The 19,571-nt window shown below is 34.6% G+C and overlaps 4 protein-coding genes across 11 annotated transcripts in view; all 4 read right to left on the reverse strand.

Moving 5' to 3' along the window:
- Positions 1–630: 630 nt before the first annotated feature.
- LOC145736087 (lipase member K-like) lies at positions 631–6,307 on the reverse strand. The gene is made up of 8 exons (XM_081990336.1): positions 5,897–6,307; positions 1,873–2,077; positions 1,700–1,817; positions 1,399–1,645; positions 1,188–1,346; positions 1,049–1,133; positions 845–990; positions 631–790 (listed from the first exon to the last, which is right to left on the reverse strand). Exons 1-8 carry the CDS (start codon positions 6,080–6,082, stop codon positions 638–640), a joined length of 1,299 nt encoding a protein of 432 aa, XP_081846462.1. The 5' UTR covers positions 6,083–6,307; the 3' UTR covers positions 631–637.
- A 2,235-nt stretch (positions 6,308–8,542) lies between these two features.
- Positions 8,543–10,812, reverse strand: LOC145736085 (facilitated trehalose transporter Tret1-like). The gene is made up of 5 exons (XM_081990334.1): positions 10,263–10,812; positions 9,991–10,211; positions 9,729–9,936; positions 9,526–9,668; positions 8,543–9,472 (listed from the first exon to the last, which is right to left on the reverse strand). The coding sequence occupies exons 1-5, from the start codon at positions 10,339–10,341 to the stop codon at positions 8,714–8,716; spliced, it is 1,410 nt and encodes a 469-aa protein (XP_081846460.1). The 5' UTR covers positions 10,342–10,812; the 3' UTR covers positions 8,543–8,713.
- Positions 10,813–10,949: 137 nt separating this feature from the next.
- The window catches only part of fs(1)N (female sterile (1) Nasrat), a 127,062-nt gene continuing 118,440 nt past the window's right edge, over positions 10,950–19,571 (reverse strand). The window contains exons 1-25 of one of the 2 annotated variants that reach the window (XM_081990332.1): positions 18,210–18,385; positions 17,979–18,158; positions 17,794–17,924; positions 17,582–17,742; positions 17,103–17,531; positions 16,957–17,054; positions 16,745–16,902; positions 16,356–16,678; positions 16,051–16,301; positions 15,515–15,750; positions 15,286–15,391; positions 15,076–15,230; positions 14,901–15,026; positions 14,239–14,848; positions 14,070–14,188; positions 13,656–14,007; positions 13,458–13,609; positions 12,955–13,404; positions 12,717–12,903; positions 12,432–12,658; positions 11,997–12,377; positions 11,793–11,946; positions 11,460–11,740; positions 11,264–11,411; positions 10,950–11,210 (exon numbers count right to left, since the gene is read on the reverse strand). In XM_081990332.1, the coding sequence (XP_081846458.1) occupies positions 11,020–11,210; positions 11,264–11,411; positions 11,460–11,740; positions 11,793–11,946; positions 11,997–12,377; positions 12,432–12,658; positions 12,717–12,903; positions 12,955–13,404; positions 13,458–13,609; positions 13,656–14,007; positions 14,070–14,188; positions 14,239–14,848; positions 14,901–15,026; positions 15,076–15,230; positions 15,286–15,391; positions 15,515–15,750; positions 16,051–16,301; positions 16,356–16,678; positions 16,745–16,902; positions 16,957–17,054; positions 17,103–17,531; positions 17,582–17,742; positions 17,794–17,924; positions 17,979–18,158; positions 18,210–18,327 (5,724 nt within the window). In that variant the 5' untranslated portion in view covers positions 18,328–18,385 and the 3' untranslated portion in view covers positions 10,950–11,019. Of the gene's footprint in view, positions 11,211–11,263; positions 11,412–11,459; positions 11,741–11,792; positions 11,947–11,996; positions 12,378–12,431; positions 12,659–12,716; positions 12,904–12,954; positions 13,405–13,457; positions 13,610–13,655; positions 14,008–14,069; positions 14,189–14,238; positions 14,849–14,900; positions 15,027–15,075; positions 15,231–15,285; positions 15,392–15,514; positions 15,751–16,050; positions 16,302–16,355; positions 16,679–16,744; positions 16,903–16,956; positions 17,055–17,102; positions 17,532–17,581; positions 17,743–17,793; positions 17,925–17,978; positions 18,159–18,209; positions 18,386–19,571 lie in introns of those variants that run through there. The other variant, XM_081990333.1, reaches the window with a different exon arrangement.
- The window catches only part of DAAM (disheveled-associated activator of morphogenesis-like protein), a 69,325-nt gene continuing 68,562 nt past the window's right edge, over positions 18,809–19,571 (reverse strand). For 6 of the 7 annotated variants that reach the window (XM_081988965.1, XM_081988966.1, XM_081988960.1 and 3 more), the window contains one exon: positions 18,809–19,560. In XM_081988965.1, coding sequence (XP_081845091.1) covers positions 19,310–19,560 — 251 coding nt within the window. In that variant the 3' untranslated portion in view covers positions 18,809–19,309. The remainder of the gene's footprint in view (positions 19,561–19,571) is intronic. The other variant, XM_081988961.1, reaches the window with a different exon arrangement.

A 19,571-nucleotide genomic window follows, 5' to 3' on the forward strand; every position in this document is an offset into this window, starting at 1 on the left:
CTCTCCATCGACATTTAAAAGTCCATACCTTGTCAGTCAAATAAGGTAGTTTCTTAGATTCAAACAAAAGAGTATACAGAAAACTTTGGTTTGGCAAGTTTGAAGCCCTCTAGCGGCCAAACTATTCATCCAACCAACCACTGTTGCATATCGGTGTAAGGCCCATTTTACTGGCTTTCCATCGACATATAAAAGTCCATACCTTGTCAGTCAAAAAGGCTGGTTTTTAGGTTCAGACAAAACACTGGACAAAAAACTTTGGCCAAGTTTGTAGCCATTTAGCGATCAAACTATTCATCCAACCAACCCCTGTTACATATCGGTGAAAAGCCCATTTTACTGGCAATCCATCGAAATATAAAAGTCCATACTTTGTAAGTCAATAAGGCTGGTTTTCAGGTTCAGACAAAACACTGGACCAAAAACTTTGGCCAAGTTGGTAGCCATCTACCGGCCAAACTATTCAACCAACCAACAACTGTTGGGATAACGGTAAAAAGCCCACATTTTACTAGCTCTCCATCGACATATCAAAATCACAGTTTTGCATAATAAACGGTTTTTGGGTAAAACAAGTCCGCTATATAATGTTCTTACTAGTCTCAATTGATGGTGAATAAAACTAAATACTTTCTTGCTATCTATACTTGTTCATCAACATAATTAATTCCTTATATACTAAATCTTTGGCATCGGATCCTACCATAAAATCCATGTGGTTGAAATGCCTGAAAGGCACCCTAAACTTCCCCACTACATTAGGAAGTTTGCTTTCAGTAAAAGCTAAATCCTGAAATGTTTATTAATGTCACAGTTAAAGTAATAAATTACTATTCTAAGTTACCTCTTCTGTAACTAAAGTATCCCCATCACCATAGTGTAACGTAACAGGATGAGCCACTAAACTCAAATTGTAACTGGGTAAGCTGAGACTACGGTATTTTTGAAGGTTTAGGAATGGATTTTGGTAGTCCAGTGGTCTAAAATCACCTAAAATATTTGTGAGGTTGATAAAATTGTATTGCATTTTATGGTAGTTGGTATATACCTTCAGCGTAAATTTGGGTAGCGTGTAATGTGAGGTACACTGAACTCCCTGCTGGGAAGTATGATAAGAATTCCGGTATGTAGCTCTGGAATTTTTGTCATTAATACAAGCAAAACTCATAAAAGTTAGAGAAACTTACACTATTAAATTGTTGGCCATCTATTCCAACTAGTGAATAGATGAAGATGTGGCACAAAAATTGAGTGGGAACCCCATTGGCGCACAAGGTTCCTAAAAACTTGGAAAAGTACTCCCTTCTGGGGAAAACATTGAAAATTTTCTTGGACATTACAGCTTTCTGAAAATTACGTTAATTATTCACTTTCCAACAGTAAACTGGATGACCTTACAGTAAGTGACATGGATGAGCCCAAAAATATTTTATGCGGAAAAGACATTTCGTGCAACACATACACCAAAGGGGCCAACGCCAAGTGCATACGAATTTTCGAGTTATACTGGGGTCTCATTGAGCCCATAATAAAGGCGGCAGTGGATCCTACAGAGTGTCCCAAAAAGTATAAGGAATGCTCTCTGGTGATGTTCAGGACGTAGTCTATTACAGCTGGCAGATCGTAGAGTCCCACTTCGTGCAACCTAAAGACTTTAGCTTATTCAGTTTTGTATTATTTATAAAGAGGGTGAACTTACGAGAATTTCCAGTACTCCGGGTCTTTTTCAGAGTCGAAAGTTTGGTGTTTGTTTGAGTAGATGTTGCCTCTCATGTTGGACAACCATACGTCATAACCAGCGTCTGCCATTATATACGCTGCAAGTTGTTTTTTGAACAAAACTCTTTGAATATGACTGGAGTTTGAACTTACGTAGGTCATGTTCAGGTCCACGAAACAGAAACACGTCTGAAGAGGCCAGCAATCCATGCTGAAACAAAGCTACAGGTTTTTTGCTTTTGAACGGCTTCACTTCGTGTCTTCCCCTTGGTATTCTATGCAAAGTCAGGATATATCCATCCTCTGACACTACCTCATGATCCTCAAAAGGGTAACCGTTTGAGTTAACTAAGTTTTGCTGTTGATGGGGAAAACAAATAATTACGCAATATTGACGTGTTAATCAGGAATAAGTCGGTGAAATTAAAGTAAAAATAAACTTTTTCTTTTATAATAGTATCAGTATATGCGGATGATTACTTAGTAAATTAGAGGAATCATCTGATTTCTACCAATTTCACTAATGGGGGGTATATTTGAACTTATAATTGGGTTTTACGGCTTCATTAAATCGAGTATAGTGGCGAAAAGGATATGAGTTTGAAATTTGTTTACATATTTGAGTAGAAACTATAAAAATAATTCAATAAGTTCAGTGTTAAGAAGCTACAGTAAGTATTAAAGAAACTAGCAAGTAGCAAAACATATAGAGAAATTCAGATACTACAGATTTCTACATTAGATCATTTTGCCATTTTTGTATATTTTTTTAAATAGCTATTTAGTTGCATAAATCTTAAGCAGCATGCTGTTTTGTAATATTTTAAATAAGTTCTTTCCGGAAATGGCATACAACATGCAAATAATTCGCACTGCACTTAACAATTATATTAGCAAAACTGTTATTGTAAAATTGTGTATAATTAGCATACAGTAATTACTCTCTGTATACGTGCACTTATTTTTAGGCCAGCAGTTTTAAAAATGTGCGTGTTATAAATATGGTTATATTTACATAGAATATTCGCGAATTGAGTATCAAAGAAAATTCCAAATTAATATACACTCTCCTGTATATGAGAAAAGTAAAAGTGTACATTTTGTAGAGGTGCGAAAAAAACGGTGAATAACAATGATAATTACTTTCAATACCGTCCATCTCATCAAAAGAGAAAAAGCGTAATCCTCTCCGACACTTTCTTTCGCCTGACATACAAGAAGTAAATATGAATCATGAGTGGATAATAACAAAGCTAATTAAAATTCCACGACCACATCCGTAGGTCAAGGTGACTGTTGTTTTGTTACCTAATTTGGCTTAGAATGTGAATGAATTTCTCGTCGTTGGAAGGTCATTGCTAATAATGAGATGATTGCGAAGGTTTTGGTACTTTTTAGTATCATGATGCACGTAGGTATCATTTAAGAACCCAGTAAGCTGGCACGTGACCGCGATGCTGCAGATTACAGTAATCAAGCTTAAATGGTGCTTTGTATAAGATACGCGATTGAGGTTACTCACAAAAGCCAAACAACCGATCGAATGAAAAATTCACCTGAATATTTTATCCAACCTAGGTCGCATGCAAATCCGCAAATCAAACGGTTCACGATCGCACAGCCAGCAATCAAATCATCATTTGACTGAGTTGGGTGTGGATAATACTGGGAAAAGGTGTAATTAAGCTTGACTAATCACAGTTTTCTTGCCTTTAACAGTGTTTGATATGTGGGGTGATGAAAGTGATTCAGATTTAGCAAAAAATCGGTGTACAAGTGATTTCAGTTACCAGACTAACCTCACCATCAAAAAATTAATTTTTTAGACGCAATAGAGTTATTGATGAACTATTTAAGTAACGTGTTTTCTAATATTTCTTCTAATTACCTAACTCAGCGTCTTTGGATTTTTTCTGTCTGTCTGTTTTAACATAACTATCCATTTTTTGAGCCTCTCTGCGTTATGAATCACTCGGTATATCATACTCATATATAGGTGGCTGTAGAAAGTAGGTTTACTATGTAGTTCGTGTTTTACTGGTCTTTACCATCAGTATCATATATTATGGCCCGATCGTTTACATATTTGAAATATGCGCTATTAGTTCTCTAAATACATGGTAGATAAATGTGTAATGTTCAAACTTGTAAACTTCTTCTTAATTAAACTTACAGAATACCACCTGTACAGTATAGGAGATTCTAACACTACCTAAAACATCAACAATCAAACAAAAAGCAGCTGTATCAATTAACGGTGTATTATTTAATTACATATATTCCTAGTCAGTTCATACTGATACGAGTACTTAATAAGAATATATTATTTTTAATTAACCTGCTGTTTATTTGCAATATTTAATGTTTTGTTTTCTCAATTTTCAAACGTATTTGGCAAGTTCTTTTGTAATTGTTGGGGACATTCTATTTCATATTTCATATTCAAGTAAATATTTTACTTTAGCAGGAAAATTTGTCCGGTAAATTACTGGCAAATTACAAATACTGTGTTTCTGTCAGCTCAAACTTTAACACCGCTTTTCTCCCTGACAGTACCAAATTTTGTAGTGTTTTTTTAGGTTCTTGGATAGGAAATTTAATGAGGATTCAAAAAATGTGCTTAAAACAGTAATTATCTCACTCCAAGAAGATTTTACAGGCAATTTGGTCCCTGATTCTTCTTTCAATCTGTGTTTCTGGCAGTTCAAACTTTGACACCGCTTTTCTCCCTGACTGTACCAAATTTTGTAGTGTTCTTCCATGCTATTGGATAGGAAATTTAATGAGGATTCCAAAAATGTGCTTAAAACTGTAATTTTCTAGCTTCAAGTGGGTTTGACAAGTAATTATTTTCCTCCCTGTCAAACTGTGCTAAAAAGTTGTAAAAATCAAGGTTTAGAAATGTTTTCTTACAGTATTCGATACAAAACGTGTTCCTGAGATTAATGACAGTTATTTTGACAATGATCACGTGACTGCCTAGCTAAATTATCCCCCAAAAATCACGAGATATCTGTGACTAATGTCAAAACTGTCAAAATTTGCCTAGATTTTGCAAGAATCAAAGTTTAACATATTTTGAACAAATCGGCTCTCTTGCACAATTTTCGTATCTTTAACCGTTTTTGAGATATTTAACGAAAACCCGTTGCATGGTATTTTGAGAAAAACTTTCGAAACGGACAATTGAACTTTCAAAGTTGAATAACGCCGCCATTTTTTAACTTACAGGGTGGGCAAACCGCTCAAAATAAGGTATTTCAGTCCTCTTTCCTGTCATACCGGTCACGCGATCCGTTTTTGTTAAATGTATACAGGGTGTGGCAAACTACAGAGTTGTGTTTGTTTGTCGGCCCCTGACGATTCCTAAAAGCTTTGGACCGATTTCCGTGTTACATAACCAGATTCTACGTTCGATTCTTAACAATTTTGCTCTCTTGGAAAATTATTGTAAGTTTAACCGTTTTCAGTAATTCAGTAGTTTCATGGCAAAAAGGAAAGAAACGATCAACTAAGACAATTCAAAAAGAAGTGTTAACCCAGGATTTTTTTCGAAAAAGTTTTAAAACCATTTAAAAGTTGTGCAAACGTGGTAAAACTACCCAAGAAACTGAACAGTATAAAATTGCTTTTAGAACTAAAAAAAAATTGAATTAGGACATAAAATCACAATATGTTGGCATATTCTTAATTTTACTGTAACTTTATACAGCATGACACAAACTTAAGAGATGCAGACATTTCTGTGTTTTTTAAATAAGCACTTTGTGAAAATCTGTAATAATCACTTTTTCAAGTCAACTAAAACTGTTATTCATAATTAAAAAAATTGTGGGACATGCACAATTAATGATTTTAATTTACATTCTTGCTTTCTTCACACATTTGAACACACACACACACTTGAAAGCAAACTGTGAATTCTAGGAAGTTTTTAATAATATTTGCAGCCATTTTAATACGACTTCCTTGCCGGGCAATTACTACAAAGTTAATAACATTAAACTTTAAAAGTTACAGTGGTAATGTAGAAAAATTTATGGTGTTTAACCGTTATAGTAACAATATGATGTGCGTGTGATGGTTAACATGATGAGGTATGTGACATGCGGGTCCTACTAATCCACTAAATATTTTTGTATGGGCGAGGAGAATTAAAAAAAAAATGGGTACTTACAGCAATTGAAGCACGAAAATCACTTTTAGGGGTAACGGTAATACTCCTGCCGACTCTAGGGCCCACAATAAATTCGGTGATGCTAAATGCATGACCACAAATCGGTACCACAACGAAGAACCACGCTAATCTCGACGACACACCGTTGAAATGCTGAACCATGTCGCGATCACAGAAAAATCCCATCAGATAGCGGCTGGGTTCCTTATATTCGGGTCATTATTTTTGAAATAAGTATGTAAATGTATGTGCGTGTTTCAGCACGAACCTTACTGCTACATCTCCAAGAAAGATGGCCAGTTTTGGTACTGCTAAATGGTTTCGGCGTTGCGGTGGTAGTGGCTCGGACATGGTCTTGATTAGCTCATAAGAGAGGTTTTTTTTCGAAGTTTCAACCGGAGGTTCATCATCGGAACCAACTTTCCCCTCATTGATTCATTATGGCGCCTCATTGCCGAATTAACTGTCATTATAATTTATAAATTAAAATGCACGACAGTTTTAATTAGTTGTAGAAAATTAAAAGAAAAACAATTAATTTGTTCATGTTTTATATTACTTATATTATTTTAAAATATAGTGGGGAAAACCTTTTTTTAAAAATTAATTATTTCAGTAATGGAAAATATTTGATCACCAACAACAAGTGAACAATTTTGAACAAAAGCAACTTTTTTCCCAATTTTCAGAGACTGACATTTTCAAAGTTTCTTAATTTTTTCCATAAATCTGGAGTAAATAAACAATATTCACTGATTATGATCAAATTTTGCTACACAAAGTTTGTCATCTATGCGACTGTTGATGTCTTTTTGATATCAATTACTGCTTAGCGTGTTTACTTGCGTTGTTTATCTTTGTTGACGCATTGACTGATCTTTTCTATTTGTAATGTTTACAGAATAATTTATTTTATAAGCAGTAAAGACTAGCAAAAACAAGAATGGGACATATTGGTAGCCACCAGTTTACTAGACCAGATTTTTTGGCTTATGTTTCAAACTGCGCAATTTTGTAACGAAACAGCAAATTTTGATGCGGTTTTAACTATTATGAAACTTGGTTAGGGACTTTTTGCTTACAGGAAAAACTTGAACTTTGATACTTTATAACGGTACTATACAGGGTGAGAAAAAAGCGCGTGCAAAAAAGTTATATTTTCAAGTAGTCTCCAATTAACCAATAATTTTTTTGGTGGTTTAGGTAAATATCACTGAACGTTTTTGGGCATTTCCTAATTAACGTCCTGTCTAAAGCAACAATTTTCACAACAAATGCTATTATATGTAAACTTTACAGAGTGGCCAGAAAAAGGGAGTTAAACTTGAAATTTTCAGTTTTTCTCCTCTGTCCAACTGACTCTAGACACCCTGTATCTGTCAGTTAAGTGGGTTGATTTAAAATGATGTTCAAAATAGTGGTGCAAGCATGAAAATGTATCGGAACACAAGGAAAACATTCTATAAAATTCTATTAATATACTAGAAAACTAATCTACATAATATACAGTACGTCCCAAACTTAGTGGCAGTGACGTAGTAATTTTCGTTCGTTTTCCATTATAAGTGAACTGAGCGAGATGGAAATGTGACGTCATTATATTGTTTACTTTTTTTTTTAAACAAATTTGACTGACACACTTTATCCAGTTTGGGGACGGAGCTCTAAAATCACAGAATAGAACGGATTTCTTGAAATATTCGAAACAAGTTGTGGTTTTTAGCTTTTCTGCCATTATTTTGACAGTTGTCACGTGACTGTCTAATTAAATAGTATATCAGTATCACGTGATTGCTGGCTCAGAGGTCAAAGTTTGCTCAACCAAAACAGCAAAAATCAAATTTGAGTACATTTTTTTACTGTTCGATACAAGACGTGTTTTACAGCTTTTTGATCTATAATTTGACAGTTTAGGTTAGGTTAGGTTAGGTTAGGTCATTGTCTAGGTAAATAGAGTTCTAGTATCACGTGACAACTGCGAGAAACGTCAAAACTGACACACTTTGCCGAGTTTGAGCATGAAGCTCTAAAAATCGCAGTATGGAACAGTTTTTTAGAAGTGTTTAAGACAAATTGTGGCTTTTAGTAGTTACACGTGACTTAAACCTGTTTATTCACTCAAAAGTCACTTGTTGTATAAATAACTATTAAATTCATGTTGTTTTGGAGATGGCACAGGGTTCCTAATTTGACAATGCGTCATCTGATCAACCTATTTAAAAAACAAATAGATGTCACGTGACAAACTGTCAAATGACTTTACGGAAGGTGCACTTCCTTGCTGAATCCCCTATCTAACTAGGGGAATATGGCTTCTGCTCCTATGGCTCCTCCTTTATGTTGTGAAATTCAGTTCTGTGACTAGGTTTTCTGAAAAAGCCTTATTTGTAAAACCAAAGAGAGTGGCGTTTTTCTTCAGTAAATGCCATGTAATTGTAATTGCAATGGAATTTTTAAACCGTTTCATATAGTGGCAATGATCTCTGATGCCAGTAAGATCACTGTTATTAACAGTCTGTTTTACATGGAGCTTCATTTTTCAAGTTTTAGTGTTTGCTTAAGTCAACCTTGTTCTAAATATAAGTATTTTTATTTAAGTTTCCTTGTCTAACATTCGACCTTAGAGAAGTGGAAATTTTACAAAAAATAGTAATAAACATAGTAGGTTTATTAAACGTGGTCTATATAACACATTAAAATTTATACTCTAGGTCAAATATGGTAATTAACCTTTGCGGTTTTGATTAGATTTAATGTAAATCAAACTATTATACTACCTTGTTTAGGTTTTTTCAATGTTATTTGCATATACAAATTCTAGGATAAGTCTTCTTTTCTTTCATTCCCTTTCAAAATTTGCTGTATCTCTTCCAGGCTTTTGCCTTTAGTTTCCGGTAGTACCAACCCCATGAATACCGCCCCCACTAAAGTGACACTACCAAAAATATAAAACGGTACTGCCATTCCAATATTATCAGCCGTAAACTGGTATAATTTAGTACTGCTTATTATAGAAGTAGCAAAAATCACGCTGCACACTGACAAAGCTTTAGACTTGACACTAGCCGAGAAGATTTCCCCTATGAAAACGTTTACTCCTGGACCTATTCCTCCACAATAAGCTACGTTATAGAGGAATATTATTAATAATGGTAGCCAGGAAATTTGAGAAACGTTTACAAAAGTGTAGTCCCTTATTGTGGTGAAGATTGCTTGAGAGTATAAAAAGATAAATGTCATGGTAGTGGAGATGATGAACATTGGTCTGCGTCCCAGTTTATCAATGTAGGTCGAAGAGATTAAGATCATGGTTAAATTGCCAACAAGAAGTAGTGAAGATCCTAGCACTGGAGGAATACTGGTTGTTTCCGAGACCATAATCTGGTTGTAGGACATAAAAGCTCCCATTCCGGTGAAAATTTGGAAGAATCTCAGCGAAACTGCAATTATTAGTGCTTTTCTGTTTGAAGGAATCTTCACCAAGTCTGCAAAGCTTCCTCTTTCAGACATTTGGCGTTTGACATCTATTGCAAGTTGCTCCACTTCTTTATCTACGTTAATTTTTCTTCTCAGTACCTGCATCAAGTTATTAAAGTCATTCTTGGAAGGATTTGTGTGTATAAACCTACTTGCAGGGCAGCTTTAGCGCCTTCATAATCTTCTTTCATCAAACAGTAGTAAGGACTTTCAGGCATCAGAATAAAAGTGAACCAGAACATTACAGGAAATATCAAACAAACTAAAGCAGTTTGGTGGATTGTTAAGTAGGAACCTAAAATCATTCTAATTAGTAATTGGTTCAGAATTCTTGTGGTTTCTTAGTGGAACTAACCAATTACGTTAATAAATAACACTCCAGTGTTAATGGTAACTGTGGTGAAAGCTCCCAGAGTGCCTCTAACGTTAGGTTCTGCAATTTCAGCCACATAACACGGTACCAAAGCTAAGCTGGCACCTTCTCCCATTCCTCCAAGGACTCTAGCAACGTACAATAGAATTTTGCTGTGATTTGACATGAAGATTAGGGCAAAGGACAGAATCTGAAACAATGTGTTTAAATTAATGATTTTTCAACTACTTTTTAACATACCTACCTGGGGTATGGCAATTCCTATAATGGTACTTTTCCTACCAATACGATCTGACAGTTGTGAGGCCAAAAACCCTGCAGTCACATGACCCAAGGCTCCTATAATGGTAATATACGAAGCTTCGTCCTCAGTGACCTCAATTGGATACTCGTCTGACAAAATTTTAACCAGGGATGGACTGCCCCATCCTTGGTATATCCCGGTGGTAAATAAGGTGATAGTGGCTGAAATTACAACTTTGAGTTTACAAACTTTTTGAAAACTGGTAAACTTACCACTTATAACTGCTACATATTGAGTCAACTGTTTTCCGTCATTTTTGTTGGAAAAAATCGCAAGCGGATTAAACTGCATTTCGATTTTATTTTGAAAAACAGATTTACTACAATAAAAGTGCTAAAGCAGCAAATGCATGTCAGACTTGTAGAGCGAATTGACTTGTAGTAGAAAGTTTTAAATAGTTTACTCTATTTATTCAAAATTTATTTGCTTAAACGTATTTGTTAGCAAATAGAGATTCCCTTCGTATAATTTGTGACGTACAGCTAATAAGCTCAGAAAGTTTGCTTTACATTTTGCTGCCAATTGTTCTTAGAAGAGATATAAATAAAAATTACTATTAGTTTAGTCTACCTGAGTGAAGACGCGAGACAATCACCTTCTAGTGACTTAACTAAGCTTTTTTCTATATTAAGTTCTGTCTGGATGACTACTACGTATAACTGGTAAATATATGAGATGAGTTACTAAAATTATTGTTATTAAAGCCTTCAAATATTTACAATTATAACATGAAAAAATTCCACAATTGTGTATTCTGAAAATATAGTCAAATACGAGGTTTTATTTGGCTACAATCGTAAAATCGAGGATGTTGTGTAATGTTCTCAAATTACACAATATTAACGTATTTCCTAACTTAACTTTGTCAAGTTTCAGGGTAACAAGTAAGAATTAACACATTTGTTTGGTAAAAATAAAACTTTAAATTTCAAGTAACACAACATACAACTAAAAACATTAACACAACAGTTAAGGAGAGCATTGAAGACCATCAGGTACCACCCTTCCAAACATTTGAGCTTGCAGGAAGGTAATTTTGTTATTGTGAATCAGCCCTAAAACCTTGCGAGGTTGTGAATATTTTCCAACCGGTAAATCTGTCAGGAACATGGATGTCGCTGGGATTTTAATGGAAGATCGATGCTTGAAACCCATAATTCCTAAACAATCATACATTAATAGACTTATTGTTTGTGTAACTGTAATAACCAACCTTTGTACTCGTAAATTTGGAGTATTTTTGAGTTTTCCATGAAAGCTAAGAGGGTTTCACCATTTCCAAATTCTATGGATATTGGAGAAGCAGGTTGGTAGGCTGGAATGCGTTGGAATAGTTCTCCTTTCAAAGGATCCGAGTAAATCTGCAAAAGTATGTTTATAACTCAGAAAACTGGGTTGAAGACAATTACCTCAATAAAGTCTTGGTTAATTCCAACTTCACTCTTGGTTTGTTGTGCCACAGCTAGAAAGGTTCTTAAACCTCCTTTGATTCCAGCCTTAACAACAGCCACATCACTACCTAAATCAACTTTGCTCATTTCCTTGCTAAAGTTTCCTATTAATACACTGGTGGTATGTAAGTTGTATCCTTCTACATTTCTAACATTTTCCTGATGAAGCAAAAAAAGTTCTTTATCAGTTAGGACAGCTAAGCCAGTTTGTAGTCCTCTGGGGAAGAAAGTAGCATTGCCTACAATCAAGGTATTATTAACCAAAACCCTATAGAATCAATGTTTAAGTACGTTCTGAGATATTCCATTTTCGGTACTCGTTCAAAACAGTTGCTTGAGTGCTGTTGACTTTAAATTCAGTTACAACTCCCTGTCTGAATCCGTAGAATGTTAGAGGCTGCAAGGAGCTTTGCAACAATTCTTGACAATCCAAAGTGTCCACAACCTGATTTTTGCATTAATGGGTGTACAGTGATAAAAACAGTAAGTACTTACATAGAGATCTTCATCAACAAACTTCCAAACTACATCAAAATTTAAGTCTTCTTCACAGTTACTTATCATTCTTGCAACTAAAAACAACTCCCCGTGCCCAGAAATCACTTCAATTTGGCTGATCACTCCAGTGTACCGGTTTTCTAGGTCTCGTTCTACAAATCCAGAATTGGTTTTCAACTTCATCAAATGAGTGAGGCAGCTTTTTTTTTCATTGATTAACAAGTAGTCACTATCTTGATGTTTAAAATGCTTTACGTAGTTGATGTCTTCAACAAGCTGTATGGTTTGGAATTCCTCAAAGTAGTCAAACTTTAAAAATTGACTACCAAATTGTACATAAATGTTGGTTAGTTGATTGCAAAGACTATTGAAATCCTCCTGCAATTTTTCAAGGTTTTAAATTTAGATTTGTTGAGTTAATAACTTAAAAACCATATTTTGTTTCTGAATGTCAGTCATGTTCGCGGTTTTCTCTTCAACCTCTGCGACTAGTTGGGTGGAATTAAAACCATTAAAAAAAATTTTGCCTTCTACAGGACCAAGCAAGTCCAAAGTCTCCACAGTCAGATCACCAGTGACTATTTGAGTTTCATTTGAGTTAGTTTGCAGTGAATCTTCTTTCCATTCAGTTAGGTTGACTTTATTGATTAAACCAGAGACTAAAAGGATAATAAAACTTTGAATTCACTCTACTGAACTATTGTGTGTTTGTAATACCGGTAATATTCCCGTTCACAAAAACTTTAGTATCAAAGTTGTACACTGCAGTTAAGTTCTGATCAGTGTTAATGGTTACAATTTTTTCAACAGGTTTTCCGTTGATACTTTTTGTGTTAATTTGGTCGTAGACCAAAACATGCTCAGTGAAAACTACTTCTCCAGGTATAGTTTGCTCTACGTTACTCTACAATACTGAAAAGCTACCACAGTTTTGTAACCAACCAATCAAACTTACCAAAACTGTCTTTTCCTTCTCTTCTTTCAACTTGACGCCATTGACCAGATTACCAACTTCAACATCATTAGTTAGGGACATTTTAGTGATATTCAACTTTTCTAGGTGTTGGGGTGTTTTTAAGGGTATCACCTCATCCATAACCAAGTCATTAACAAATTTGGTGCTTAAACCAACTATAGACATGTTTTGGAACTTATAGAGACCTGGCAGAAATCCTTTATTGAGAAACACCCCCCGATTGATTTGTTCTTCAAACTTTTTTGTGAACAGTAAGTTGGTTTCACAAACTTCCGTATTCACAGAGTCTAAAACGTCTGCATCTGCAGTAAAACTGATTTTTCCTGTAAACTCCACACTTTCAGTTATGAGGGCCACTTTGGAGAAGAATTCTGTGAAGTTTACGTCATTGATTCCATTTTCTGTGATTAGGTTTTCTTGTACATGGACCTAGCAGTAGAATTAAGTTAGTTTGTGGTTCATTAGAGTAATGGTTAGACAACCTGGTTGGTGAAGAGTGTGTTTTGATCTAGTTGAATGTTCTTGTTTTGCAAGTATACAAGGTTTGAGAATACTTGATCCAAATCTTGATCGTTTACTAAACCTTTTATTGTTAAGTTTCGAATGTATGGTAGGCGATGCAGTAGCATCTCATCTAGAATTCAATAACTAGTACAAATTTCTGTAATTAACGAGCATACCTTTAACTATCAGCAGTTCTTCCCCAACATCAAAGTTATTAAGAAGATAAGCCACTTCTACGTTGTTGATCATTCCTTGAACGGTAACATCATCTTCAATAGTCACATCTCCAAGAACATGCAAAAATCCTTTTAGTGTTTGCTCTGCACTTTTCCTCAAAATATTTTCCAGTTCAATTTTGTTAATTGCTTTAGTTTCTACTAGGTTTTTAACCGTAATTCCTTTCAAAAAAGTTATGCTGTTTAATATGTTCACCTCAGAATCGTTGGTGAAAATCAAATTGTTGACGAAGTCATTGAAATCTACATTTGCTAGATGTTTTATTTGTAGACTTTTAAAGTGCACATCTCCCTGCGAGTGTAAAGATGCTTTTGCTGATCATGACAGGTAATGGGGAATATAAAAAAACTTACATTAATTGTTACAGTGCTTGAGTTACGGTTAATTTTAGTCCAAATGTGGTTCTCAATGATTTGAGGAAAGTCTTTCGAGTTCACACTTTTCAGGTTCAAGTTTCCATTCACAATTAGTGCTAGAAATAAACTACTGCAAATACGTTAAACCAAAGCAACACAAACTTACTGTCTACAGTGGCATTCCTGTACAGTATCAGATCAGTAACAATTTCCTGTATTTTGGTGTAGTTAAACTGATTAGCGCTGACATTATTAATTAATTCTGCAAACAAATTTATACAAGTTAGTTCGTGAACCACAATATCTTCAACTACAGTCTGGCTGTCTTTATGTTGTAGCCATTCATCCAAATCAACCCCATCAACTTGACCTTCAATGCTTCCCTGTACTTCAACAGAGTCTGCAACTAATTCATCAAAACCAACATCTCCTTCAATGAATTCATAATATTCATCAAACACTTCTAAGGTGTCCACTGACACTGCATCTTCAAACACTAATTTACTAGTTATGAGTTCAGTGTCAGTGAGTTTAATCAGATTCTGGTCGAGTTCTGTGATGTTATGTCCATCAAACAAGCCTTCCACAGTCAGCGAATCAAAATCCACATTTCCTGTAATAGAGTCCAGGTAAAGGTCTTGGTTTGTTGTTTTAGTGATTAGGGATTCTAGGGAGATGTTGTTGATAGCTGCAGATTGGATTTCAAGGTTTTTGTGAACCATCAATCCCTGGGGAAACGTTTTTCTTCCTGTTATTGTGATGCTAGAGTTATCGTCCTGGAAGTTATTGTAGTTGATTGTAAATGTTTTTTAATGATTAAGTAAGTACTTTGCTGATAAAGTCACTGAGATAATCATCAAAATTGATTTCATTGAAGTTGTCTGTGATTATAATGTCGCCTAGAACCTCCAGTTCTTCGTACACTTCTTCGGTAATTAAGTCTTCATCAAGAACCTGAATATTCGTAATTATGAAAAAATTACTTTGCACTCTAGTAACTTACCCTAATATTGGATAAAACCTCTAAATCATTAAATGTAAGGTTTCCTTTCACATCTCTTTCCTCAGATAGACTGATAACTTTAGACAAGTCCAAGTTGTTGATACTTTCAGATGTAACTGTGTCAGCTTGAAGAGTGTTTAGGAAATGTTTTTCTCCTAAAAATTCGGTTTTTATTACTAATCAAAATTGTCTAAAATAATGAAGGAATACCGGTTATCAGTAATGTTTCATTGGAGTTCAAATCGACATAGTCTTCAGGAAATTTCAATTTGTTTAGGTAGTTTAGACCTTCAATGTTCTCCAGTATGTTTACATTCTGAAAATTAAATAAAGGACCTAAACCTTTTGCTAAAATCAAAAAAAGCAGCTTTCAGCTTGCTGCTTTTTCTTGACCAATCACAAACTACCAACAGTTCTGCGATTCAAGCATATGCATTACCCCCGAAACATGTAGTCTCTCAATTTGACACTTGGCATTTTTGTAGCAGAGCTTTTTAAGGAAATTCTCAAAGTTTTCTCCATTTATTGTTGTAACAGTCACGTTTCCAGGTATTGCCAAATTTTTGCCCTCATCCACAATATCAATTCCAGTTTTGGATGCATTGTCAATGCTGCGGTTGTTTAGAAGATTTGTAGTTAAAATTTCAGTAACAACCTCCTCAAATTTAAGTGAGCCTAAAATTTAACATTATCTACAGTCCGTTCCAAAGCTAGTGGAAGTGACGTAATAATTGTCGTTCCTTTTCTACTACATGTGAAATGGAAGTTGTTAATACATTTTTAAATTCGTAAATGTTTGTGCTGGTTTGGGGCTGGCTAAGGCCACATTTAGAAATAAGTCCACGTGAGTAATTTGAGAATATGTCATCTAATCAACATATTTATAAAACAAACTGGAGTCACGTGACAAACTGTCAAAATGACTTCACGAAAGGTACACCGGCAATATTTAGTAACACCTTACACTTGATTTACCTTTAACATTGTTGTTAGTAGGTGTTATCCACTCATTTACGTTTACATCATTGATCAAATTTTCAGTTAAAACCAAGTTATCCACAGTGACCAAATAATCAAATATGACATCATCCAATTCAATTATACCATTATTTTGTACTAAGTGATCGTCCTTAGGTACTCCATTCAAGGTTTCAAAATACAACTCTTCCACTGATACAGGTTGTTTGAAGGTTATTTCCCCTTTTAATTGCTTCAATTCGTTTTTTCTTTAAAAAAAAGTCAAAATTTACGTAAACTACGCAAAATAATCCCAAACTTACCGTGCAATGTTGTCAAAAATTGTATTAAACTCCTCATCAGTGCTACTAAAAGATTCACTCTCTAGAACGCCTTGAACCTCAACATTTCCATTGAAAATTACAGTATCAAACACTCCCTCCTTGATGTGATTCTGAATTTGATTGAGTTTCTCATTTAAAGCTTCAATTTCCGCCGCCATTTCCTCAATTTGGAGTTCAAAAGGATCCTCATCAGTAAAGTTGCTGTTTCTGGTTGCGCTAGCTGTTCTGAGAATTGGTGCATCTTGAGTGAAACTAATTTGTTCCGGTTTTCCAGTAAAGCTTTCGAGTTCCCTTAATGAATCCTACAAAGACAAAGAAAATCAAAATGGGTTTCTCCATACAGTTTTGAGGGAAAACTGTTTAAGTACCGTTATAAGTAGTTGGCGTTCTAAGAACTCATCCAGTTTTTCTTTGGCAGGGTGTTCTAGTTTCCTTAAACCCATTTCCAGGTTGAATATTGTGGTACCTTTTTCTGCACTAGATACCACTAAAGCTAAATGCTTCTCTATTGCTATATAAGAGCTTCCTAGAAAATATTACAACTTTTTTGTCTACATCTTCAGTTTGGTTGGACACCAACCTTGTATACCAGATAGAGGACTGAAATCAGTGATACACTCCAAACCTTTATGACTTTCTCCAAAAAGCTGGCAAGGGATATCCATGTGTTCCTCAAACCTGTAACAACCACTTAAAGAACCTCAAATGAAACTCAACATCCAATACCTCCGTCCATTATAAGTGACCAATTCAACATCAAAGGTTGTATGAGTGTTGTGATCTAACAATCTTTGAAACATTAGAATGGTTTCATCCCGAAACCTATTCACTTTGAGTGGTAACCAAAATTGGAGACCATTTAAGTTTGAATTCGCTATTTTTCTTTCCACGGTACCGAAATCTTCGGTTATTTCCATTATGGTAGCGTTCAGACCGTTGAAGGCTATGAAAGACTTGAAAATGTCTTCAAAACAGATTACTTGGTTGATTTCAGCACTGGGGATTTCAGTTGATTTGGAAAAACTGTGACCGTTGGAGAGTTGATATAGTACTAAGGTATTTGAGGTTGGTTGAGTAAATGAGAGATACGGTTTAGCAAGAGGGGAGAAACAAACTGAAGGAGAATGATGGGGTAAAGGTATAAATTGAAACAATCTACAAACAAACTGTAGAAGTGTTTTAAAGACTCAACTTAGGAAAACTACCTGCGTTGGGACTTAGCTACACAAAAACTGTAAATAAGAGCCCCAATTTCCTTCATTTCATTCTCAACCACGATAAGGAGGAAGTCTTCATTATTCATGTGAAATGAGTGTAAACTAGACACTTGACGAACATCTTCTAAATTCCACTCCCACACTTTTAACTACAACCAAACTTTAAAACCAACAAACAATGAATCAAAAGACAAACTTACAAAAGATTCTTCAGAAACAGCATACCAGTGGACACCTTTACTTGGTATGAAAGCAATCACATACACTTGTGGTAGACCATCTTTCCATTGTTCTACAAGTTCTACATCAGCCACTTGGTCTTCACCTAAATCTAAAATAGTGTGTTTTTAAAGGTTGAGTTGCGTGGACGTCCTTTTTCCCAAACCATAAACTTTTGGTGTGATTTTCAGATCTTTATTGGAAAGCGTGGAAACTATTACGGCTAACTTTGTATCGTTCACCAAACCAGCAGTGTAGGAAGCAAAGCCGGAGTTTAGAGTTTTCCATTTTCCAACCGTGATGTTTGGTAGGAATTCAGAGTTTGTGACGTTTGATATGTAAATTTCTAGAACTCTCCTAATTTAATGAGTTAATTAGAAGAGAGACTTAAATTTACCTTCTCGGTTGTGTTTAATAAATTGGCTTTCATATAAACTCCAATCATCTTCACTACACTTACAAGTGAGAATACAGCACATTAATAAAATTAACAAATAATTTGAATAGGAGCACATTTTGATTTTAAACTACACTGCAAGGAATTTGTAAATGGGACTGATAAAGGTTAAGAAGGTATTCCAGAAATTGTTTACCATTTTTTGTCATTGCATTTTATGATATTTATTTGAGTTTGGTCAGTTTAAGCACAAGTCTGTTTTTAAAGATTGTTTTCATACTTTTTTTTAATTATTATATTATTTCATTTAAATTTGTAGACTGAGTACCTATTCTATGTTCTAGGAAAAGTGGCTGTGATGTCATATTGAAATTCACTTATGTCTTAGATTAGTTCTCAAGATTTTTTTTGATATTTTGATATTGTGATTTAAAAGGCTTTGTTTTTGTTGAATCAGACATCCAATGAGGTGCTTTTGTAGTACAAATTTTAGACCTCTAACTTGAAGCGTTCTTGAGATTTTCTATATAGAATATACAGAATGTTTTAAATAAGGGAGTTATGGACGGTTTTTTAGAAAAATTAATAAAAAAAAACGATTAAAGTAATAAAACAATTTATTTCCTTTTCACGGAAATACGCTGGTAATAATCCAGATCATAGTCGTCGTTATACAATATTTGATATAAAAACTGCAAACATTGTAGTCTAAAAGCCTATTCGATAATGAGACTCATTTAACTTCTCAACTACGTTTATGTAAGTATAAAACACCAACTACTTTTGACCAAATAGTTAAATTGCAGACACATTGGCGAGGGTTTGCTATTATTATAAGTTATCTATGCTGTATAAGTTACTATTCATATAAACAGAAAAATATATCGATACAAATTATGTATTTAACGGCTAAATGTACACTAAAATAAAAAACTATAAAAATAAATCACACAAAAAATATTACAACAAACACATGCCAGCTGGACTTCTTCTCGTTGATGGCAAACATTAAATAAGTAGATAAATTACTAAATCAAATATCTTTTTTAAAAAAATTATTATCGGTTTCTTGCTCCCAAATCACTTATGTGCATCTAGTTTCACTGAATTCTTCCAGTGCTAACGTTAATCACAACTCTTTCTCTGCTGTCCTCCCTGTTGACGCTATTTCTTCTTGGAGGAGAGTTTCCTGGATGTACCCTGCTTTTCCTGCTTCTTTTGAACTTAGCTACGTCTTCACCAAACACGTCACCTGTCCTTAACGCTGAGATTAAATCGTCAAATTCGCCAGCTTTGGCAGATTCTCCGTTTTTGAGGGTAATGTTTTTGTTTATGGCCGAAAGAATTCCTTCTGAAACAATT

Source organism: Ips typographus, linkage group LG11, assembly GCF_016097725.1.
Source record: "Ips typographus isolate SLU linkage group LG11, UJ_Ityp_2.0, whole genome shotgun sequence".
NCBI classification, from domain to species: Eukaryota; Metazoa; Arthropoda; class Insecta; order Coleoptera; family Curculionidae; genus Ips; species Ips typographus.